Source organism: Esox lucius, chromosome 13 (genome assembly GCF_011004845.1).
Source record: "Esox lucius isolate fEsoLuc1 chromosome 13, fEsoLuc1.pri, whole genome shotgun sequence".
Lineage (NCBI taxonomy): Eukaryota > Metazoa > Chordata > Actinopteri > Esociformes > Esocidae > Esox > Esox lucius.
In genome coordinates, this window is record NC_047581.1 from 14,564,029 (window position 1) to 14,588,500 (window position 24,472).

Consider the following 24,472-nt stretch of genomic DNA (forward strand, 5'->3'; position numbering starts at 1 on the left):
GTCGTACCACCTTGAAACCCCAAATATATGCATGTTTTATTCCAATGTTTGTAAACAATGTACACTGAAAACACTTTAGACTGAAAACATGGTAAAAACTAGAAATCCTCAAAGCCATAGGTTTTAATTTACATTTTCGAGTGGTTGCATTTATTGAGACCCAGCTCTCAGCTTTTTACTTAGAGGTGAGGTTACTGCTTTAAAAAAAAAGAAAAAAGAACTCAAGATTAGCCCCAAATAAAATTTCTTAACAGAATCTCACAGTACGGGCTCTTGCAGAATGTGCTCTTCAGTGCTAAAACATTTAAAACACAATGATATAAAAAAAGTACAAAACAAAGAAACAATATCATTAGGATATTGAAAAAGTTAATTTGTATAACTTTCCTCATGTCAATATGTATTAGCTGATTAATTCCCAGATGTATTCATTTATCTAATTATCTTTACACCATTATTTTAGACAATCATTGCAGTATAGTGGTATTATTTTTAAGTTTTAGGTGAAGTAAATCCAGTCAAAGTCAATAACTACCAATAAACCTGTAATGTCAACATCAGAATTTGGCACATGATTAGATAAAACACAGCATCCAAAAATATATATTACTATATTCTGTGTTCAGCAAACTGATTTAAAGTACTGTAAGTCAATATTTATTTCTAAGACAATTATGTGTTCATAACTGAGTGTGTATGGTACTGCACACATAGTTTTAATTCAGCATTGAAAAGAGTTTCACCAAAGAGTGAATTATGGTTACATAAAACAAAATGTTTAACATTTAAAACAATTCTAAATTATAGGAAACAAATTCAATGAAACCAAAAACCTTTAAAAAGGTATCATCACAAAAAAGTATAACTCATGCGTGCTTTGTTTCCTCTCAACCGCTCCTGCTGTCCGGTAGCTGTACATCTTTTCCTTTCAGGATTCTGAGGGTTTCAACAGCTCGAAAGTCACCGAGATAAAAATTATAATGCTGACCATCCCCTCTGTTGACATACATTTCTACTTCTCTCATTAGATCATGTGACTGTGTTCATTCAATAATCTAACAGCAGAGAAAAGGTATTAAACATACAAAACCCAACTAGTCCAGGCTTGTTTTGGGAAAACTTGTCTTGCTCCTTTTAGTGCAAACGGTAGTTCTTTGTTGCCGTGTACATTTTGGCCTCCATGTCAGCATCCTGAGCTATGAACTAGCTCAGTTTCTGCAGTAATTTGTCCTCTTTGAGTCCAAACTGCACACTCACAGACATCTCTGCTATGAACTGTTCACAGGCCGTTTTCGTCACCTGTTTGCAGTAGCGTAGGTCAATGAGACAGATGCTTCCACAGCGCTTGAAGAAGGTAAGGGAATGGTCTGTCACCCTATTACAAACTGGAGGGGGACAAAAACAAAGCCAGGCATGAGATTTATTTTATTTTAATTTAATATTATGTAGCCTATATGCAATAAAGACATTAAAAATATAGAAAGACAAAATGTTTTTCTTAGAATATATAGATGTTATACCACTTCAAATGAACAGACACAAAAGTAATAAAAGTGGAGTAACTAAAACAGCCTCTGTGGTGTTGTCTTAGTTCTGGGTTCTACTATATCGGTTGACTGATTTAGGGTCCCTACCTAGCAGGTTCATCTCTGTGAGGGACGGGGTGTAACTGATTTAGGGTCCCTTCCTGACAGGTTAATCTCTGTGAAAGATAAGGTGTGACTGATTTAGGGTCCCTACCTGACAGGTTAATCTCTGTGAGGGACTGGGTGTAACTGATTTAGGGTCCCTACCTGACAGGTTAATCTCTGTGAGGGACTGGGTGTAATTTATTTAGGGTCCCTACCTGACAGGTTAATCTCTGTGAGGGACTGGGTGTGACTGATTTAGGGTCCCTACCTGACAGGTTAATCTCTGTGAGGGATAAGGTGTGACTGATTTAGGGTCCCTACCTGACAGGTTAATCTCTGTGAGGGATAAGGTGTGACTGATTTAGGGTCCCTACCTGACAGGTTAATCTCTGTGAGGGAGTCTCTGGTTGTGGTCCCTGCGGCTGTCAGCAGGTTGACCGACTGGTCGTTAACGTGGTTGCAGTAGCTCAGGTCCAGTTTGGATAGTAACGGCATGTGTCTAATAATCAGACGCAAAGAGGCATCCGTGATGTCCAGCCCGGCTAGACGCAGGTCCACAACATTCCTCAGCTTACAGCGGTTATCCAACTGACCTGAAGGTTAAGAGCAGAAACTAAATATTAGACATGATCCTTTAATTAATCCTGAACCAACTTAACAATACTCATGTTTTCTTTGTGAGTTTTAGAGTGGCGGTGGCTCATTAAACCTCGAGTCCAGCCAAGTCCCCTGTGCTTGGGTCTGTGTCCTTATTCCAAAAAGGCCTTTCTAGTTAACCCCTGACTCAAGGAACAGAGAAATACAGCAATATGTATCGATGTACAAGGATGATGACTGAATGTCTACTGGGACGCTGTCTGCTCTATGATTGGATGCAGCGCCTGTCTGTCCCTCCCCAGCTGATGAGCTGTGTGCTGAAGCCTTCCCACTGCTGAACGGAACAGCAAAGCCCATTTTATTCTACCTATAGTTTATCCAATGCAGTACAAGGGCAAGTCCCAGACACTAAAGGTTTCCCAATCACCAACGGTCAAGTCCAAGTGATAGAAATCAGGACTTGAGTCCAACCACTTCAGAAAGCCTTGGCCTTGTCAAACCCAGGACAACCACCAGGGGGTAATATAATGCAGTCGTGGCAATTCCATCCAACACCTCTCCTGTTGCTGGCGGTTACCTGGTCTGTTGTCGGTTGGGGGCGAAAGCAGGTCCCTCATCTGGGCGTCTTTAAGCCCCTCCACCCACTGCACGTCCAGGGTGCGCAGCAGAGGGCAGCTGGAGGTGCAGAGGGCAGACACAGCCATCCACGAGCAGCCCGAGAGCAGCAATACACGCAGACCTGCGGAACACAACGAGGAGCACCGTCAGAACCCCCACCCAGGACGGTCTCGGATGTTAAGACGAGCCGCAGTGCTCCCAGTGCCTCGTAAGAGGTTCGCGTGCCCCTAGTTCACACCTGGTAGGCGGTTGATGAGCCAGCTCAGTTGCTTCTTGGAGATGTTGGTCCAGCTGAGGTCCAGGGAAAGGGGCTGTCTGCGAATGATACCGCTCAGCATCAGGGGAGTGATGGATTTACAGCGGTTCAGATCGATCCTGGTCCACAGCCTCTTATCACAGCACCTGTCAGGGGCAGACAATGGAGACGCTAAGTCTGCTATCTGGCTAGGACTGCAGTTCCCGGCGTCTCTAGGTCATTCGGGTACTTAAATGCATTGGCATCTCCCAGGCTCTGACGCGATCGGAGGAAGACGGCGACGAAGCTCTCACCATCTGTTCCACGTCTTGCAGACGCCCATGCAGACACACAGCTCCCTGTGTGTGAGGTGCCCGAAGATCTTCATCCAGATCTCCCGCTGCACCGTGTGGGTCTTCCCAGCTACCAGGGGCAGTCTGTCCGGCGGGGGGCTGATGGGGGGCGGACGAATTACATGGCGCTCCATCTGGACACACTTGGGCGGGGAGAGCGGAGGCAGGGGCCGGGGTCCAGGGGAGCTCCTGTTGAAGCCCAGGGGGGTAATCTGGCTCGGGTAGAAGTGACGCAGCTCCCAGGGCGTGCCGTTCATCTCCTTGGTGCGGAGGTGCGGACGCTCCCCTCCCAGCAGGTCACTGCCATTGCGGAAGCCCCTCCTAGGCTCCTCATTCTCACTCTCCGGTTCAACCTTCAGTGGCTGCCGGTTCTCATTGGCCAAGCAGTCTTCCGTCTTCTGGATCTCCTGGTTTAGTGCTTTACTCAGTTCTTTGCTCAGCTCTTTGTTGGGTAAACGGCGTTTGCGGCGAAGTTTGGGGCGCGGACCCTTCTCCTGGGGTTCACTGCCCCCTTCGCTGCTGGGGCCAGCCCGCGGGGAGCTACAGTGAGACTGGTCGCTGTCTAGAAGGGGAGTTTTTAGAGGAGGACTGGTCTTCGCGTCCTCATCATTCCTGTACTCTGCCTCCTCTGGGTCGTCTACGCGGCTTCTCCGCTCCAGGACGTGCCGGAAAAAGTCCTTCTCTTCCACGTCCACCTCCTCGTCCTGGTCCTCCTCAGTCTTGATCTGATGAAGCAGTTTGGGGAACAGGGGTTCATCTGACTTGCCCTGTGGGAGATTAGTAGGTTTAGAATGCTTAACGATGGATAGGCGAGCACAACCACTTAAACATTTTACAAAAACAAGTTGTTCATCACAGCACGAAGACTGACACCCATATTCATTAAGTAACATTATACTAACACACTACGTAACAGAAAGAGAATTAAGACTGTACCTTCTTCCTCATGGAAAAGTCCTCTTCCTCGTCGTCGTCAAATAGCTTTCTCTTTTTCCTCAGTTTGTCCTCAGGTCTGGGCCGAGGCAGAGTGCTGGGGGACAGAACAGGGGGGTGTCTGTGGAGGGGCTCCCTCTCCTCTGGCCTGTATCTGGGGGTTTCGTCTCTCTCAGGCTTCCTCTTGGTGGCTGACATAGACATGGACTCGCCCTCCTCCTTGACTGCCTTCTGTTCCCTCAGCAGGGAGCCAGGGAGGTTGGATGCATACTTGAACCCTGGTCCTCTTTTTTGCTTGCAGACCAAAAGGTGAGAAGACAGGGGAGACAACTTTATACCTTTTGCCTATCACAAGAGGTTTATTAAACCCAGCAACTGTACTGGTCTGACAAGGTAAAACAAGTCAGACCTTGTGCTACACAGACTGTGCCACTTCTTAAGAATTAGGTGCTGATTTCCTTTTGAACATGTGATATAGCAAGTAGTTGAACAGGAAGTAACAACCACAAAGTAAAGACATTAAGAAATGCCTTACAAAAAAATTATCATATTCTTAATAAGGGTGTTTTCCAAAAATAAATTCACTGCAATTTTTCTTATCCAAGACATCAGAGGACAAAATTTATGTTTTCTTCATCTTTGGAGAAAATTATAACTGACATCAGAAATATCCCTTAAAATGTGAAAGCATGAACAGTTTTGCATGTACTTCATAGTATTCAATAAATAGTATTCAACAATAAGCTACCTACTTTCTATAAAGTAAAAGTATACATTAATGTAGCTACTCACTTTTCCAGATTTTCCAGCATAATTGCATTTGGGACATTCCCAACAGTTAGGAAGCTCGTCGTTCACCACGCCAGAGGCATCTTTTACCTGAAAGGCATAAAATTAGAGAGTTCAGAGGAGACGGGCGAAAGGGGAGTGGGTATACAATGTTCACAGAGGGAAACAGAACTGCACGTTGGATTGCTGTGACCACCATGAGAAAGTTAACTCTCAGACATGAACAAGTGACACTCAAAAACAATCACAACCTTTAACGTCTGATCAAATTAAACTCATACACATTTTTTAATCAAAAAGAAAAATCCAAATTCTTCAGGAATACAGTACCTTACCCATCACCTGCGTGGAATACAAATGCCCTGTTTTTAATATCTGACATAGCACACACCTCCCATCATTGGAACAGGTTTGAGCAAGATCGTGCTATAACAAGCTATGCTTTGACAGAATGGTTGCTCAAAGAGCATGAGCTGTTTTGAATGTTGCTTTGGCTCTGCCCTGTTCAAAGACAACAACACTGCCAAGTGGTATTCTTGCATCATGTGATTTCAGCGGGACACTTCTCCTTTCTAGAGACTACAGTAGCCTTAATGTAATTTAGCCTGGAGAAGGGAAAGTAGCAAGCTAGTGCCATGTCAAACCACAACAGGAAGTCCCCACCCCACCAAGACATTATCAAGCTGCCTTGTGAACCTTTTGACAGCCCAACACATTCACCTGCTTGGCAACGCACAAACATTTCATAGTATTGCCCCTTCTGAGTTTAAAAGCACACCAAAACTCAAAGGGTATCACAAACACTCAGATATATCTCACTAACCCAAATGTTGAATCATCAACAACTGATCAGGTGGAGGCTTGGCTTCGCATCCTGTCATGAACTGACATGTTCATCCTGTCTCACCTTTAAACAGTTGGGATGGACAATCTCATTGCAGATAGAGCACTCCATGAGCATGACGTTGAACTTGTCCTCGTCCAGTGTGTCCTCCTTCCCTGCCTCTCCACACACCACACACACCGCTGTGTGGGGAAGGACCGGCTGCAGAGGGCAAACAAACTTTCAGTGACACTAACAGGAAGCATTAGAAAAATGGTTTTGATAAGCTGCTACTAACCAAGTCAAAATAGCCCTATAAGGGTATTATTTGGAGCCACTTATGTTATTGTACTTTAATAAACTAAATAGTATTAAAATATTATTTACATACTATTTCAATAATAATAAGTATACTTCAATGACAGTTCAACATTAAGGGGCCAGTAAGACCTAACGTGGGGCCAGTAGACAAAGACAGTCACTGGCGAGTAAATCTCAGAAGGCTATCCGCCACACTGGTGGGTAATGTTTGTACCCTATGTTTCCCTTTTATTGTAATCAGAGCAGCAGAGAGCGGGGCAGCTATGTTGTGATGCGCCGCAACAGAGAAACTGAATATTTTTATGACATACGATTTTTGTTTTACAAAGGTTAGCTCATTTTACTTAGCGCATTTTCCATCGCGCACAGTTTACTATCGCAAGAGGATCAGAACAGAACACCAACGTTCGGAGTATGAAGCTAGCGAGTGAGGTCAGAGAAAAGTTACTGGCTGTGTCTGTGTATGCGCCCATGTGTTGACCTGTCAGTAAGTGGCTGTCACATTGATATAAAGAAGGTAGCCATCGTCTGAACGACAACACAAGGTAAGAAGCTGGCTAGCTGTCACAACTCGATAGCTACAATGGATAAGCGTCATGCAGGTAACGTTAAAAATTTGACAGCAACAAGACCTCCGGTTTTCGTTAGGTTAGGTTATGAGGGAATGAAGTAGGTACTGTCAAATAATATTTTGATAACCGTTTATTCAAAAGTAATGATGTGTGTTGCATCATATTTATGTAAATAGCAATTGCTTGCATCAGCTCTCATATCACATGCTAATCTGTGGTATTAGTCAATATTCGGATGATATTGTATGTACATACTATATATCTGTAAAAAAAATTATTAGATTCAGGCCAGAAAATCTACTGGCCGGATTGTAATAACTTTTTACTTTGGACCCTGAACGAGTTCATACTTTAGTATAGTTGATTGGAAACTATAAAATTACTAATAATACTTTTGAAATACTTAAGTGTATATAAGTGTACTTAAATGCTACTTCCAATCATGCATTACAACTACAATGAAGTATTTAACAAGACGGTCCATTGTAACACACTGAAGTATACTTGGTGGTGGTTGCTTACACTGAACTTTAACACCTTGACCAATGAAATGCTATTATGGCTAATATATTGAATGCACATTCATTTGTGGTAGATTGTCTCTTCTGACCATTAAATAAAACTTGGTTACATCAAATCCCAGAGGGGTTTTAAATAATTCTATTTTTGACTTTGACAGTTAACTGGAATTACTCGCTGGGCCCAAATGTACCAACCCCCTGCACCTCTCCAATTTAGTGGGATTGGGTTGAAAGCTGGAGTAAAATGTTTCTAGGTCTTCTGTGCAACTAAAAATAAAGATATTAATCCTTATGCAATCCTACAATTTTGGGAATAGAGCTGCAGCAATGAATACAAATTCCTATGGGTTTACTCACCGCAATGCACTGCCTCATGATACAGGACTGCTTCATGCGCCCTGGTCCTCCAAACTTTTTCATGTCCTTGCAGAAGTGACATTCTCCACACTCGGTTCGGAGGCAGGCCTCACACTTTCGGCAGCGTGTTCTCCTGCGCCTGGCGCCGGATGCACTGCGATTGGATGGCAGCTTGACCGCTGCGACTGCCCCAATCTTCGGCTTTGGCCGGTTGGCTGCCTGTTGCTGCAGACAAAAAACAAAAAAAGTAGTAATCTTAAAACCGCTATTGTCTTTTATCCATGGAATTACATTCCTGGTATCCAGTCATTGGCCTGCTGATCCTCGCCAACCAATATTAAATCATGAGCATTATGAAAAAGCCAGACAATTTCATAGACGTGGCTACTTGACTGTTGCTTAAGACAGTAACCTACCTTTAACTTCATTACTGAGCACAAAACATCTAGTATGTCACCCTGACATTTAAGCTGGTAAAACAATATTGCACTGAGGCCAAAAGCTGTGAACCACAAAATCCCAAATATGTAAATGAGCCTCTGTACAGAAAGAATAATCTCTCTCCCTGAGACAACATAAATAGTTCACAGGTAGAACAGAATCCCATTGCTTCTAGTTATAGCAAATATTATGAGAAAGAAAAAACACACAGATGCCACTGTTGATCGGCTCCCAGAGTGATATAAATGTGCCTCTGTAGATGGGTCATTTGTTACTCTTGAAGCTGTCCTTACACTAAAACACTGTTTTTGTTTAGATTCATGAATGAAAGGGCAGGTATTCTAAATGAGGGCTAACACAATCCAAGTAGAACAGAATCAGATTCTGCACTGGCTGGGTGAAACATAAGCACTTGGTCCGACGTTACTGGTGATCAGCACCACTCATGTTTAAGTCTGATACAGAACCTGCTGTGACACAACCTACTCCCCAACATAAAAGGTAGAGACCACAACTGCATGGTGTCAAATATGAAAGCTTTAAATCATTAGACACTGTTTTCTTCTGGAGACTTCAAGGAAATATATTCTGTTGAACGTATAGGGCATGACTAATGGCATAATCAGTTCTTTGGGATTAGAAACCAGTGATTAGTTAAATAGCAGAATCTTAGCAACAGTAACTTGAATTTGCAGAGTGTGAGGACGGTTACCACTGAGTCAACTGTGAAACATATCACGAGACAGCAACACAAACAGCTCCACCTGGCAATAATCCACACTCAGGATTAATCCAAGTGGAAACTTTCCACTTCCAAAATAAAGTAAAAACTGACAAACCCTGCCATGTATCAGCCCTTACATAATTACCCTGGAACAAATATGGCTAATAGGACAAAATTCTCCTTAATCTTATAACTGCAGATGGAATTCTTGAAGGGGGCTTAAAGACCTAAAAAAGCACTAGAGCAGGCTCATTGGAATAAGGGTTCCATGACACGTACCAGAATAACATCTCTTCAGCAAAATAAACATTCTTTACTAGGAAGATTTACTTCAGGTTTAGAGAGAAAGAGATGTTTTAATGACCTTTACCTTTGTCTTAACTTTGACCATCCTCAAGTATATTTACATATCCAAATAGAAATTCTCAAACCTGTTCTGCAGATGATGATGCAACCAACTGGGTTTGGGGGAAAATAGACAGAGCCTTTTTATAATAAATCTGATCAACCAATGAGTGCATGGAGAGATAAAGGCGGAAGACAGCAGAATGCCTGAGGCTGCAAATAGTACAACTATCAGCATTGCACAACATTTAAATGTGATTGTGACATATTCCTGGCATTAACTTCAATTGTTGCCAATTCTTGAACCAGATCTTACTGAGATCTTTGAACAGAAATCTACAACATATGAAACACAACAGATCAATTAGCACCACTAACAGACCAAACCCACCTAGGACCAATAGAAGCCTATGGTGGCAAGAGGGTATGGTTGGGCCCGTAAACAAAAAGAAGATGTTTCTAATCCCTGAGTCGACAAAGGGAAGAAAAAACAACTGTTATTCAATCTCTGAGCACAACGGTTAACCTAATTTGCCTCCAGGCTGTTGCTGTAAATAGGACTGTGTTCTAAGAATACTTATCTGTTAAAAAAAAGGTGAAAAACCTGTAATGGGTTGCATGACCCGTATCTCTCTGAACTAGTATTCACCTTGACAGTCCTATAAGTACTTGTATACAGAAGGGTTTTGACTTGGGAGCCTCCTTCCCACCAATTGGCCTTTCAATCAGATCAGTTCAGGACGATCATCTCCAACATCCCTAGGTGGATGTACCACTGTCTGTGTTGCAAATTGCAATAACACCATATGTGAATTTTTTGTAGATTATGTGTATTCTGTTTTTGCGGTCTACCACTCACAGCACAGTTACATGAAGTAAGGGATTTAGTGACTGATGTGATTGCTCAAAAGGCCATCAGAATTGCAGTCACATGCAGTGTGAATACAGCCTAACAACCTGAGTCCAGAAACAACAACAACTAACCACACTTACTGTAACTTGGCTGACTAATGTGCTAGGAATGTTAGGTTGGTTTGTTGAGGCCCTTGAAAAATGCACCTGTATATGGCCCACATCTGACCAGAGTTTCATTATGGATCACAGGGGGGTCACAGGGTTCACTTTCCGCCTGGTTTCAATTTATCATAGCACAACACAAAACAGGAGTCAAGTCTAGAGCATATCTACATGGTGACAACATGATAAAATCACATTAAATCCTTTCATGAACAATAAGTGGGTGTGTTTAATGCACCCATCATAGCCCAGGGGAGAACATCACGTATCTGTTTATTCAAGTTGCGAGGAAGCCTTTTGAAGCTGTCTTGCATTTCACCCAGTGAGAGTCATCTCCCATAAGGTCATGGATCCCAGTAGTCTAGCGGGTATATTTTCTGTTTGCAGGTTAGCCTACAACTAAAAGTAGCCAAACAAGCAAGAGTGGTCAAGTGCTGTAAGAGCTCTTCATTGTTCTCTGTCCCCATCCCCCTTCCTGCAAAATAACACTGCCTCCAGCCCTCTTAAAGGCACAGAGCACAGTGAGGTGAGATACAAGCCCAATGAGGGACAAGAAATCATCATGTCAGAACAATTCCCAGAAAATGAAATGTTCTCTGTGAACCACAGTTATTCATGGCAGAAGTGAAGAAAAATAAACAATGTGACAGTGGAGCTGAATCAGGCATGATCCGAAAAAGTGTAAATGTACCTACTTTAGTTTTAGAAACAAACCGTCAACACCAAACCTCAGGTGAGTAAAGGCCCCATTTGTAATCATGCTGCCTCCTACACAAAGTCATAATGTAAAATCCTGCCACAGTTTAACAGTAGGTAGATCACTAAAATAATCTGATAGTAGCCTGTGAAAGATAATTTCCAAACAATTAAGGCATGTATTTTTAGTGTTCTCTTATGGGTTTTTACTGAAAACACAAAACACAGCACCGATCATCGTTCCAGAGATGAGGACATTGTGATCACATTTAAAGCCGTGCAATTGTAGAGATTAAATAACTACCTTGGTGAGTAGCCCACTACTTTCTCGCCAGCAGGGTCTGAGAGAAATCGTCTGGATATTACAAGAGTCAGGGACAGAAGGTGTCTGTAAGATCAGTGAAGTAGCTACCTTGCCCAGTTGATAAGCTCTTATTGAAACAACCACCATGTTTCCGTTTCCCTCCATTCCCTATATGACTGCCATATTCCTATTTACGGTGCGGAGAGATTGCTGGTAAGAGAAATGCGAGATAGAAGGCGGGTAAAGAAAAAACATTCTGTTGCTCACATGATTATTGGACCCCTTTAAGAAATTATTGAAGATTACAAACTTATCGTCGTTAATGTTCTGTTCTCTGACCTGTTCAGATTCCGAATCATAATCCTCTTCATCTGCACTCAGTGACAAAGCCATGGTTTCTTTCTTCTCATCGTCTGTCCAGCTTTGTAGAGAAAACTGACATGGCTGGAGCCTCCAGCACTGCTGCTATTCTGCTGTTCCCCGGTCGGTCTCAACCGCCCCCCTCTTTCTCTCACTCCCTCCCTCTTCACACACAGCTCAGGAACAGGCAGCTGCATATGCACACACAAGGCGACAAGAAACCTCATGAATATGCGCTGAGAAGGTCAGGAAAGTGGGGGGCAGGCCAAGCCAATAGAGAGGCAGATGGCATTTGGTTACAGGGTTTCTTACCAAAGGGCATCAAGAGTCAGGGTCGTGACGATACAGCGCATGTAAACCTGATGTCACACTCTCGCGAGGGTTGGTTCTTGGGGCGCGTACAGAATGGTTCTGTTTTGAGTATGATTTGATGTTGTAATAGCAGATTTTCTGTGAAAAATGCATTCATGTACAGTGCTTCAACAGTCCCACTCCCCTCAATAGCAGTAAGTCGGAGCATTGAAAACGGCCCAGAGTAGATTATCACAGTGACATACAGATTGTTAACATCAATATATTGTTTAGGATACTAAATGTAACCTCTCTAGGCTGTTATCCTAATCTCGTATTTAAAGGAAAAATGTTGGCCACATTAGCAAGCAAAAGTGCAACACAAACATTTTTTTGGTGCTCAAGGGAAAGGAACTCAATACAACAACCAGGGGCATAAAATTACATTATTGCCATGTTGCTAAAACAGATAGATGGTGTCCAATATTTCAAGTTATATATTGCTCATCCATCGAAATAATTTTTTACACACATTTTAACTAGCTCCTGGTACGTGTTGCCAGCAAGACAACACGTCTAATTAGCTGTCTAGTTAGCTACCTAGATTAGCTATCCTGTGGAAAGTCCAAAGTGAGAGTATACTGGATACATCTATTTGACATTAGCTGTATCCTCTCTGCCCATGACCCAGGGTCAGAGTGGGTTATTTGAGAAGACAAGGGCAAAGGGAAGACATCTGTCTCCTTGAGAATGATGAGGTGGGTGGCATGTTATGACAGCACTTTTATGAAACAGTGATTGAGGATCTTTCCCTTGACTATAATGACAGACGTAAGAAGCGATCAGCTGCTCTGTGTTTGATTGCTATGTCCTGTCATGTTTACGTGGAAATTCATTTTTGTCCTCAGACACATAATCCGTGATTTCTTGGTAATAAAAAGCAAAATAAATTACTAGCCAGTAATTAATCCATGTATGACATTATTGAGTGCTTTCCTTTAAGGATTATCGATATGAAGTATGTCATTATACTGATCTACTAATGGCCAGAATCTTATTGGTTATTATTAAATTCATGTTAAATGATTGCATCTCTGCACATCAACAACTGAAATCAACAACTGAAATCGCTGAATATTCTAAACCATTTGTTAGATAAAAGGGGCAAAGAGACAGCTGCAAAAACTCTCCCAACCTGTAAATACATTTTCATACATTTCTAAAAAGTCTGCAGTGTTTAAGTGAGAAAGAATGACCTTATGTATTTGGAGTCAGTGTATTTAGCAAAGACTGCTGCCACCCAAACCAAAAACAAGATACATTCCTAATCCAATAAGAACAGTGCACATAGGTCGACATACATAATGGCTGATGCCCTGTCCATGACCCCACTCTATGAGGGACAGTGGCATGAAAAAGAATATAATACACTTTAAATTAGAAAAATAAGCACCCAAGTCATTATTATTATTATACAAAAAAAGGTAAACACTTTGCAGGCCTACTTACAAAAAATAGCTTGAAATATGGACTAATATGTTCAGTTAAACCAGGGGTGTAGGTTTGATTTCAAATGTGAGGGGGGCAAATTATTTTGGCAAATGCCTATGGTTTTGGAATGGGATGTCCAACAGGCTCATATAGGTGTGATGGTCAGGTGTCCACATACTTTTGCCATATCGTATATATGCACTGGTGGACACAACATCTCTCTGATTCTGCTAGAATAAACAGGTAAAATACTGGTTTCAAGGTTTATTTGTCAAATGCACCAAACAACACAGCGTCATCCTGTACAATGAAATTCTTATGACATACAAACTATATAGTTAGAATTAAGAGGAAGAGTATATAAGCAAAAATATATCTAGACAGAAAATAATAATAAAACAAAGCAACAATATACCTAACACTGCACAAATAGCAGCAATTTCAAAGAGTAATGTGAACGAGCAACAATGTGGGTAGGATTGTTGAACATTTAGATATGGCAAGTATTGCAGTAATATACATAAGTGTGACCTAGCAGCAATTAATAGAGTTATTGAAATATTAGATACATGAGTGCAATTCAGTTTTCAGTCACGTGATTGCTCTGACCGCCTAGCCGGCAAAACATTGTTAGAACATGGCGGCTAACACTGGGATTTCTATAGCGGTACTGCACAAACCGGTCAAATTTTCTATTTTTACAGTCCATGAGTGTTTAGATCACCTCACAAAACATTAAAAACAAAGGTATGCAAACACACTGCAAGTCTTAGGTACTTGTGACCCATATACAGAACCCGAACCTCCCTGCCAGAACTGAACTTAGGGGATGTGTATCCATCATCTTACACTACTACCAAAATAAAAGCGTACAAAGGTACAGGCATCTATCTGTATATTTGATCAGGGTGGATCAATAATGCAATTGTTTGGGAGGTAAAGGAGAAGAAATTATTCATCGTCAAAGCGAAGTTCAGTATTGATTTACCAAAATTTTCAGTTAGTTCTATGGGTGGTCAATGTAGCGTATTGCAGCCACACAATCTTGTGACAAATGTACCGGTAATAATATAAACGTTTTCCCAGTGTCATGTAAACCATTCCTATTGTTTAAATGACCCACTATTAACAGCCAGGGTTGCCGTGGAGAAGTTTGGTTTGTGCGACTTTCTCCTGTATTAAATTTGTTAGTAATGTAGCTAACTCTAACAAGAGAGGTTAAGCTAGCCTCAATAATGTTAGCTAGGCCATTGCCAATGGCATTGGAGTTGCTTGCATCCGTGCATACGAAAATAGACCAATATATATGCAGTTAGCGCATTCAATGGAACTGCAACTATTTGGCATTTTGAAGTATAACTAGTAAAAGTTGTGGAGTTGATGGAGGGTAGTGGAAGGAGACTTTGTTTTGCCCGCCAAGTGGGCGTTCCCATATGCCGTGACAACACGTGAAAACTATCAATAAGCTTATGAAATGGTGGCATAGCACACTACAATTACATAGTGAGAATTAATAAGAAAATATAGACAAAGCTTAAAAAATATCAATAGGATAATACGATCATATACATAACACTGTACATTGCAGAAGTTTAAAAAGAGTACTGTAGATTAGCAGCGTGGCAGTAGTATTGAATATTGTAGAAAAAAGTATGGTAGTAATATACATTGAAAAAGATGTAAACTAGCATCAATTTTAAATATTAAAATGATCATTAAAGTAACTGAAAGGGCATCAGAGCATCTGGAATGCGTTTCAGATATTAGGAAGTGGGTGACAGAGAATTTCTTGCTCCTAAACTCAAGGAAGACAGAAATGCTAATTTTAGGACCCAAGAAACAAAGAGCGTTGTTAGCAGATCTCACTGTGAACCTCGACGGCTGCATGGTCATATTCAAAAAAACAGTAAGAATCCTTGGCGTTACCCTTGACCCTGAACTCTCCTTTGAAGAACCTACAAAATATGTCTCAAAAGTTGCTTATTTTCATCTTCGAAACATTGCAAAAATTAGAAATGTTCTATCAAAAACTGATGCAGAAAAATTAATCCATGTTTTTGTTACTTCTAGATTAGATTACTGCAATGCTGTTCTCTCTAGATTTCCAGACAAATTAATAAATAAACTTCAATTAGTGCTGCACACGGCTGCTAGAATCCTAACTATAACAAAAACATTTGAACACATTACTCCTTTCCTAGCGTCCTTACACTGGCTGCCTGTTAGGGTTAGGGCTGATTTTAATGTTTTACTCTTAACCTATAAATCAATACTTGGACTTACTACTTACCTTGCTGAAATGATCCAGCCATACATACCTACACGTAACCTACGATCACAAGATGCAGGCCTTTTAATGGTACCTAGAATTTCTAAACAAACAGCTGGCGGCAGGGCCTTTTCTCATAGAGCTCCACTACTGTGGAATGATCTGCCAATTAAGGTTAGAAATGCAAACTTTCAAGTGTCTACTAAAAACTCATCTCTACAGCACGGTTTATAATTAGGTGTAGCCTGGCCCGGGGGCGTGAAGGTGACCAGTAGGCTTGATACTGTCCACCCTTGCTGTCTTGCCAGGTGGGCTCTCGTCGCCACTGGGATGCCCTCCCTCCAATGCCTTTCGGGGAAGAGTCACTGGCTTGTTGTTGACTCTCTGTTGCGCACTTGTGCAATTGGGCTGTACGCTGCTAGCAATACTCGGCCCTCATTCAGGGGGGTTGCGGTTGGCGGGTGCCCCCTTGGTTGATGCCTGGCAATGTGGGTGGATTGATTTCCTGCCTGTTGGGCCCTGTCCGGGGCCTCCCCCGGGTAGGGCCAGTGTCGCCGGACCCCCTGTCTCAGTTCCAAGGTGTTACGCTGCTATATTATTGTGCTGGGGGATATGCACTTTCTAACTTTTCTCAGTCTCCTCCAGTTTTAAATTTTAGGAGGAGATGAGGTCCTGGTCCACACCTGCAGAGTACCTGGTTTGGTGGGCCCGTTGCTGTCCCTGTCCTTGTCCACCTGGTCATACTTTGACCTAGTCTAAAATCAAATGGACTCTGGATTTAGCCCAGAGAAATGTATTAATTAATCCAATTGGACTCTTAATATCTCACCCAGCACAGCCAGAAGAGGACTGGTTACCCCTCTGAGCTTGGGTCATTTCTAGATTTCTTCCTAAAATTCAGCCTTCTTAGGGAGTCTTTCCTAGCCATTGAAATTCAACACTACTGTTGTTTGCTCCTTAGGGTTTAAGGCCGGGTGTCTCTGTAAAGCACTTTGTGACAACTGCTGTTGTAAAAAGGGCTTTATAAATACATTTGATTGATTGATTGAATGTTCGTGTGTGATCATGATCAGTGTTACTGATTGAGGAGCCTTATGGCCTGAGGAAAAAAAAATGTAGTCTGGAAGTGCATGCTCCAATGCTCCGGTATCTTCTACCAGAAGGCAGCAGTGTGAACAGACCATAGTCTGGGTGGCTGGGATCTTTGATGATATTTTGTGCTTTCCTCAGGCATTGTGTATGACAGATGCCTTGCATGGAGGGGAGATGGCTGTCGATGATGCGCTCCGCAGACTTTCTAAATACTACTAAATATTACTTAGTTAAGATATTGTTAGTGATGTGTGCTCTAAGTGAATGTGTGTGGCTGATATAACAACCTCACCTCCCAAGCTCCACCACAAGCCTCTGGCGTGATGGTCGACTCAACAAATTTCTGGTTCTGCTACTGAATATTAACATTCAAGATTTGTGCTACACATTATAACATAAATAATTGTATTTAAGCTATCTACTTCTATAGAATACTGCTATGCAGCAACAACATTTTACCTCAGCTCCCCGGTTGACCCTTTCTCCCTGGCTATTAAGCTAGTTAGTTAGCTAACTACATCTAACTCATCTAGCTTGCTGTAGTACTCACTTTGTATTTGCATAGAAAAAAGTGAGGTGAACATAGTGTTACGTTATGTTAGACCTAGCTAGCTAGCGAACAAAATGTTAACTAGCAAGCTAATATATATTTAGCAACTATCATTAATAAATAACGTTAGCCGAACAATACCCAGCATGGTTGCCGTTAAATCATCTATTTTATTATTTCCGTTATGGGAGATAGCTAGCTAGAGGTAATATCACCTAGACTACAGAACTTTCATGAGCCAGAGATCATAGTTGCTAGTAGCAACGGTAGCCTCTACAACACCTACCTCAAAGCAGAGTGCCTGCGTGCGGTCCTAAATCCAGTCTGATTCGAATTACGCACTTCTATACCGGCCTGCCTCAGCACCGTTGTAAAGCAGTGTTTCATCTTCTCTTATAATCTTCTCTTATAAATGTTGATAAAAAGTGGGGGGACTAAATTGCCATTTTCAAAAATGGCGGGGACATGAAACCTACGCCACTGAGTTAAACACATGCAGAGATGATCTGTTCATTCTGAAATCACTTACACTGCTTAAAACATATGCACTACTGAGAACTGTACTTGGTATAATGGTATTGCTACAGGCAACACTCAGATGGAAAACACAAAAAGCAGTATGGAAACGCTGAAGCATTTTTTAAATTAAGAGGTGAGATCTAAAAGTTGACAGTTGTTCAATGACTAATTCTGATTTTTGTGGGAACTAAAACAATAAGAAATGTCTGATTTGAGCTTTTTAATAATAATAATAATAAATTTTATTTATAATGCACTTTATATCAATTAAATGACCTCAAAGTGCTACAATGCATTAGCCTAAAAGCATAGAAGCGACATTAAAATAACACAATTAAACAAAAAAGGCTTTTCTAAAAAGATGGGTTTTCAGGCCCTTTTTAAAAGAGTCCACAGTCTGTGGGGCCCTTAGATGAACAGGGAGAGCATTCCACAGAGCTGGTGCAACTGAGCAGAAGGCACGGTCACCCATTGTTCGCAGCCTTGTCCTCAGAGGCTGTAGGAGGTTAGCCTGTCCAGAGCGGTGATGGCGTGAGGCAGAAAGGGGAGTGATGATTTGTTTGAGGTATAATGGTGCAGTGCCATAGAGACACTGATGGGACAGAAGGGAAACTTTGAATTCAATCCTGTATTGGACAGGAAGCCAGTGAAGTGATTTAAGGATGGGAGTGATGTGGTGGTGCTTCCGCACCCCCATCAGGATCCTAGCAGCACAGTTCTGGACGTACTGCAACGGCTGGATATTCTTGCTTGGGATCCCGATGAGGAGTGAATTGCAGTAGTCCAACCTGGAGGAGATAAAGGCATGGACAAGTTTCTCAGCATCTGGGAGAGTAAGTGTAGGGCGGAGTTTTGCAATGTTCCTGAGGTGAAAGAAGGAGGTTTTGCACAGATGTTTAATATGGGCGTCATAAGTCAAATGGGGATCCATTCTAACACCGAGGTCTGTGACTGAGGATGAGAGGTGGATATCGTGACCAGAGAAGGTGATGCTGGTGACGGTAGATGACCGGGTTTGGTGTGGAGTGCCAACACGAATGGCTTCTGTTTTTGAACTGTTTAGTTGCAGAAAATTATCCGCCATCCATGTCTCTATCTCCTCCAAGCAGATGGAAAGTGTTTTAGCCACCCTATACAGTAGGGATTTCAAACCCACAGACACTTCATGGGATGACTTTGACACCTGTGCTATATCGGGATCTACACCTACTGTTAGGCTCTTCCTCTGTCACAGTAGACACCTAACCTAACCTCACCTATAACCATGGTTTGACATGGGTGTGTGTTACAAACATTTTGATTGGATGCAGATCTTCTCACACAGTAGACTGATAGGATGTGACCCTACTAGAATACATGTTGGTATTAATGTCCTAGAATATGTAACAACTGCACAGATAATAGACTCCCTGTAATGTCCAGGCAGTCCATTATCTTCCCAATGGGGTCGTCAATCAATTTCCACTGCCTGAGTGAGTCCCCTGTAAAGTAATTTGATCACAAATTATTAAAAATGTGATACAGTGTGCACGAATAGCTACAATAAAGCCAACCACACATTGAGAGACAGCTTACCATCATGCTCAATGGCCCAGTCATATCTAACTGCTGCAGATTACATTCTGGTACCAAAAGCAGTACAGCCTCCAGAAACTGCATACAGATGTATAATTTGAAAGTAAGCAATGAGACCATGACGATAACTCTGCAAATGTCCATACTTTGGTCAATAACAAACATCTCTGTACCTAGGTTTTGAGGTGCACTAAAACCCAAAACGTTTTTTTTTTTACTCTGCTACAGTACATCATTAGGTTACCAAACCACACTTTAATGCAGTGACGTTAGTAGAACGTTCCAGGGATCCGTTAAGTCTTCCGTTGGAAATCAACAAGAAAGTTTAGATCACTGGTTTGGACGCACTAAAACTACCGCAAGCAATGCGCACACAGGAACAGAATAGGATTGTGGGTAGGATATCTTGTGTTTCCTGAATTGGTTATGGCTACAGTAGCAGAAGGTTATACTTTTATTTTACAAATCTAGTTGAGAAGTATGCATTAGGCGAAACTGTTACTTCAAGTTGCATGTGTCCACATCTTCCTAATTTTGTAATCGACTCTTCCACTTGGAAGAACTATTTGTCTTGTTGAAAAGTTACTATTTCCAAAAGTTTTTAGCTACACAACAGCCAGTAATGAGTCTGAACGACTACTCTAGGCAAGCTCTGTCATGGAGAAAACTTTACTTAAGTCGAGCAAAGCTGAAGGCTACGAGTAGAACTTCAGCTCTACTGTCTGGTTTCGCTATGGTGAGTAGTTTTGGTGCTGATTTACCATATTGGTCTGATTGACCAAATTGTGTGAAATGACGCCACATTTCTTTACACACGACATCTGCTATATTTGGTTACCTAACCATCTAATAAAGCAATAACGCTGCAGTCGTAACCATGTGTGTTAAGTGGTAAATATATATTTTTTTAACTAGTAAATAGGGTGGCGACGTTTCGAAGAAGTCACGTTTGCGTACGCCCATGATTTTGTAGCCTAGAAATAAAAACAATATTGATTATGGTATTTTGCAGTGATGAGTAAGTATCCAAATAAGCCATCGAGTTAACGATTCATTTAAAATATTTGAAATTGCGTTTGAAAAAAAGTTAAGGGTACACACTGTACCTTTCAGAGTAAGTGGGAAAAGCAAACTACTCATCACATGCCTCATTGCCATCGGTAGTTTTCAGTCACCGAACAGAGTAATGGTACTTGACCTGCTTGTTGAACCTGCTTTTACGTTACACCCTAATCCGGATAGCTACCCTGCCACCTCCTAGAGCTGCTCGCTAGTAAGCGTGCCAGGAGGATTTTCCAGCATTTCTTCAAGTCTTGAACGTAGCGTGGTCGTGTGAAGAATGCACGTTATCAAATGTTTACATTAATCTATAAAATAATTTTAATGCAATCAATATTGTTGGTTTATGCCTATAATATTTGATCCCCGAGGCAGGAAAATAAGGTGCCACAACGGGGAATCTGTGGAAACAATTATAACCACGCCAGATAAGGCTCTACAAGTGTGCAATAGCCGGGACTGACACCTATGCTTTAAAATAACCTGCAACACCTAATTTCAGAACAGTGCTATACAACAAATAGAATGGCTCGGGGTCCAAGGGTTAAACTAAAGTTTCAGTCATTCACTTTGGTGGTATAATGGCGACAATACAGTGTTTGCTAAGCTGGAGAGGCAGATTGCTGATGTGAAGGGTGAAGATAACCTCCTCAAAAAAACAGCTGCTATTACATCATTACCCCAAGCTGAAAGTACCCAAGACATTGAAAAGCTCAAATGGGGAAATTATTTTACAGTTGGTTATCACAGTTCAGTCCCAAGTAGCTGAGAGTTAAGTTGCAGAGTAACAGATAAAGAAAAATGCTAGTAAAAGCAGATGTGAGATTTGCCGTACATGTGAAGAGTGGTAAATCAGTGAATGCAAGTATTCTAGTGCTCCGGTGGGGGGCTCCCATCTGTTACACACTTGTAGAGCCTTATCAGGCATGATTGTATTGGTTTTCACAAATATGCTTGATGCATGCATGTTTCCCATTGTGGCACCAACATGACCAACCTGAAGGGACCTCACTTTTCTTAATTGACTACGTAACTGTTAATCATTCCCAGATATTTCTTCCCAAATTCACAGAAGATATGAGACCAAATAAACACAATGGTGACCTGTCAGAATACTTTTTGCACTCCAAAGTAGGGGGACTGTGTACAAAATCTGCTTTAATTTAGGAATAGTTATTCCAAAATTGATTAAAATACCCTCAGATTACTGAGCTAATCCCACAGACATTATATGATTTTAAATCCAAAGTGTTTGAACACCGAGATAAAAAAAAAAACTGTCATTGTCTACCAGGGAATATCATCAGTGTCAGAAAGTACTCAGACCCCATCACTTTTTCCACATTTTGTTACGTTACAGCCTTAGTCTACAAACCCATTTCCAAAAAAGACAGGATGCTGCATAAAATGCAACTAAAAACAGAATGCTATGATGTGAAAATCATTTATCCCTATATTTAATTGAAAATTGTTTAAAGACAACATATCAAATGTTGAAACTGAGACATTTTCTTGTTTTTGGAAAAAAATAATATATATTACAAATTAAGATTAAGTGCATATATTACAAATAAACACTCACTACCCCATAACAAATATTTTGTTTGACTTTCAGATGCCTAAGATTTTACAAAGTACTGTATATATATATAATTTTAACATAATTATTCAGACTCTTTGCTTTGGCACTCCAAATCCAGTAAAAAACAAACCATGTGGTTGAAGCAATTGTCCATAGAGCTGCAGCCCAGCAAAATGTGCAATTAGGATAGAAGGGCCTTGGTCAGGGAGGTGACCAAGAACCAGATGGTGATTGACAGAGTTCCTGTGTGGAGACGGTAACGACCAGGCGTAGATGGTAGAATGGCCAGTCAGACAAAAATTCTCACTAAAAGGCCTATTAATCCCACTTGGAGTTTGCCAAAAAACAAGGTTCTGTTCTGATTAAACCAAGATTGAACTTTTTGGCCTGAATGCCAAGAATGAAATCTGTTTATTTGTTAGACAAAAACTCAAAGCAATATTAATACAGTAAAAAGTAACTAAAATGTAGTGTGCTTTTAAAACAAGTCATTATTTGATAACTAAAGTAATTCAATAATTGTTTTTTCAAGTAGTTCTGCAATACATTCTTCCAAGCTTCTTCTTCAGTTATGTTGGTAACCGTGCAATAAGGCATTTCAGAGTGTGTGATATATTGCCAGTATACCGCAAGATGGGTCATGCCTAAGAACAGCACTTAGCCATTGTATATACACCCCCTTGTGCCTTATTGCCTACATATTTTTTTTCCAGAGCTGTATATATAAATAAAGTGACCACTGCACCTTTTTTGGAAAGGAAAGAAAAAGGTGCAGAGGTCTCTTAATTATTTCCAGAGCTGTATATGTACAGTACCAGTCAAATGTTTGGACACACTCACCCCTTCTAGTGAATGGGTCATGGTGTCCAAATGTTTACATAATTAGAGAATTGTCACTTCAGTTGTTCTGAATGAAATGCCTTTTCGCTCATTGCTCACTTGTTCAGTGTTTGTAATCATAATATCTGTGCATTTCAGGTGGCTATGGTGGAGGTGCAGCTGGAGCCAAGTCATGTCTATCCCCCGGGGTTACTCATAGCCTTCAGCGCTTGCACCACTGTCCTTGTGGCAGTGCACCTCTTCGCCCTGATGATCAGCACCTGCATCCTGCCCAACCTGGAGGCCGTCAGTAATGTTCACAACATGAACTCGGTCAATGAGTCACCCCATGAGCGCATGCACCGGCACATTGAGCTGGCCTGGGCCTTCTCCACCGTCATTGGCACCCTCCTCTTCCTGGCTGAGGTGGTTCTGCTGTGCTGGGTCAAGTTCCTCCCGCTCAGGCGTCCCACTGATAACGGCACCATCAGCTCCGGAGAGGCAGCAGCAATTGCCTCCACCACCATCATGGTGCCGTTTGGACTGGTGTTCATTGTGTTCGCTGTGCACTTCTACCGCTCTCTGGTCAGTCACAAAACTGACATGCAGTCTCAGGAGCTGGAGGAGATGACCCGGATGCAGAACCAGCTGGACCACAGGGCAGAGACGACCACTCTGCAGCCCTCCTCTGTCCACTTCCCCTAACTGCCACATACATGTCACCTATAACAAATCTATAATGAAATGTTTGCATTGTTTTTTGTATCTGTTTGCATGAGCACACTTTCTATATTTTTTTTCTATTGGAATTTGGAGCCTGGTTTATTTTTGTTGTAAATAGTTGGAGGGAGTTCAGAAGAATTTGCTTTGTTACTCTGGTCACTCGACTAGAATCAAGTCACTATTTTTGCTGCATGTCTACTGTCTTCCTAATTGTATTTGGTCAGAGTGGCCAAATGTGAGTTGGCACTTATTTTTTTATATGTTTAGATTTTTTCAGTATATAGAATGTGATATTTGTAGTTACTCACATAACTACAATACATTTTGCCAAACAGCTGGCAAACAGCAAACGTATGGGATGAACATAATAGGACATTTTGGCAGGTACCGACTATAATTATTTATTTTAACCACCTCAGGAGAGCATGATAATACTGTATGTATGGACAGCATTCATTATGCTGGTGTAGCTATGGAAGGCAGGATTCAGTTAATAGTAGTCAGGTGACCTAAATCTGTGCACCATGTTTGGAATATATTTATTCTAACTTTTTAAACTACGGCATTATTGATCAGATTAACTGTCATGGTTTTTTATGTAGTTATTTTATATACAGTCTTCAGTTCTTAGACCTACATGATATACATTTTCTGTGCTATACATGCTTTATTGCATAGAGACTTTGGGAAGAGTGAGTTTGTTGAAAGAACAGTAGCTGGATTCAAAACCATGCTGCAGTAGTACATGAACACTGGAGGCAGCAGCTTTGACTGCTGGACCATGCTGGGGTGGAAATAGTAGGCTTAACGTGATGTATTTACCTTAAAGCAGTGTTCATAAGAATTTACTAGGACAGTAGCTATT

General features: G+C 41.5%; 2 protein-coding genes across 6 annotated transcripts; one reads left to right on the forward strand and one right to left on the reverse strand.

Moving 5' to 3' along the window:
* Nucleotides 1–11: 11 nt before the first annotated feature.
* Nucleotides 12–12,129, reverse strand: kdm2ba (lysine (K)-specific demethylase 2Ba). 4 transcript variants are annotated; one of them, XM_020052480.3, is made up of 10 exons: nucleotides 11,617–12,129; nucleotides 7,751–7,975; nucleotides 6,064–6,201; nucleotides 5,160–5,246; nucleotides 4,371–4,661; nucleotides 3,396–4,201; nucleotides 3,085–3,248; nucleotides 2,806–2,967; nucleotides 2,006–2,224; nucleotides 12–1,385 (listed from the first exon to the last, which is right to left on the reverse strand). In XM_020052480.3, exons 1-10 carry the CDS (start codon nucleotides 11,668–11,670, stop codon nucleotides 1,204–1,206), a joined length of 2,328 nt encoding a protein of 775 aa, XP_019908039.2. In that variant the 5' UTR covers nucleotides 11,671–12,129; the 3' UTR covers nucleotides 12–1,203. The 4 variants fall into 4 exon arrangements, with proteins under 4 accessions (XP_019908039.2, XP_010893398.2, XP_019908040.2 ...); XM_010895096.4 differs by having other exon boundaries at nucleotides 4,371–4,670; nucleotides 11,617–12,125; XM_020052481.3 differs by lacking the exon at nucleotides 11,617–12,129 and adding an exon at nucleotides 9,286–9,384 and having other exon boundaries at nucleotides 4,371–4,670.
* On the forward strand, nucleotides 9,723–23,997 carry orai1a (ORAI calcium release-activated calcium modulator 1a). 2 transcript variants are annotated; one of them, XM_010895102.4, is made up of 2 exons: nucleotides 9,723–11,010; nucleotides 23,044–23,997. In XM_010895102.4, the coding sequence occupies exon 2, from the start codon at nucleotides 23,050–23,052 to the stop codon at nucleotides 23,587–23,589; it is 540 nt and encodes a 179-aa protein (XP_010893404.1). In that variant the 5' UTR covers nucleotides 9,723–11,010; nucleotides 23,044–23,049; the 3' UTR covers nucleotides 23,590–23,997. The 2 variants fall into 2 exon arrangements, with proteins under 2 accessions (XP_010893404.1, XP_010893402.1); XM_010895100.4 differs by lacking the exon at nucleotides 9,723–11,010 and adding an exon at nucleotides 19,813–20,160.
* The last annotated feature ends 475 nt before the right edge of the window (nucleotides 23,998–24,472 follow it).

Coding starts and splice junctions, on each gene's coding strand:
- kdm2ba (XM_010895096.4), bottom strand. CDS start 11,670: ATGGCTTTGTCACTGAGTGCAGATGAAGAGGATTATGATTCGGAATCT. Junction 7,976..11,616: donor ATGATTCGGAATCTGAACAG/GTCAGAGAACAG, acceptor TTTTGTCTGCAG/CAACAGGCAGCCAACCGGCC. Junction 6,202..7,750: donor TCATGAGGCAGTGCATTGCG/GTGAGTAAACCC, acceptor TGCCCTCTGCAG/CCGGTCCTTCCCCACACAGC.
- orai1a (XM_010895100.4), top strand. CDS start 20,047: ATGAGTCTGAACGACTACTCTAGGCAAGCTCTGTCATGGAGAAAACTT. Junction 20,161..23,043: donor TACTGTCTGGTTTCGCTATG/GTGAGTAGTTTT, acceptor TGTGCATTTCAG/GTGGCTATGGTGGAGGTGCA.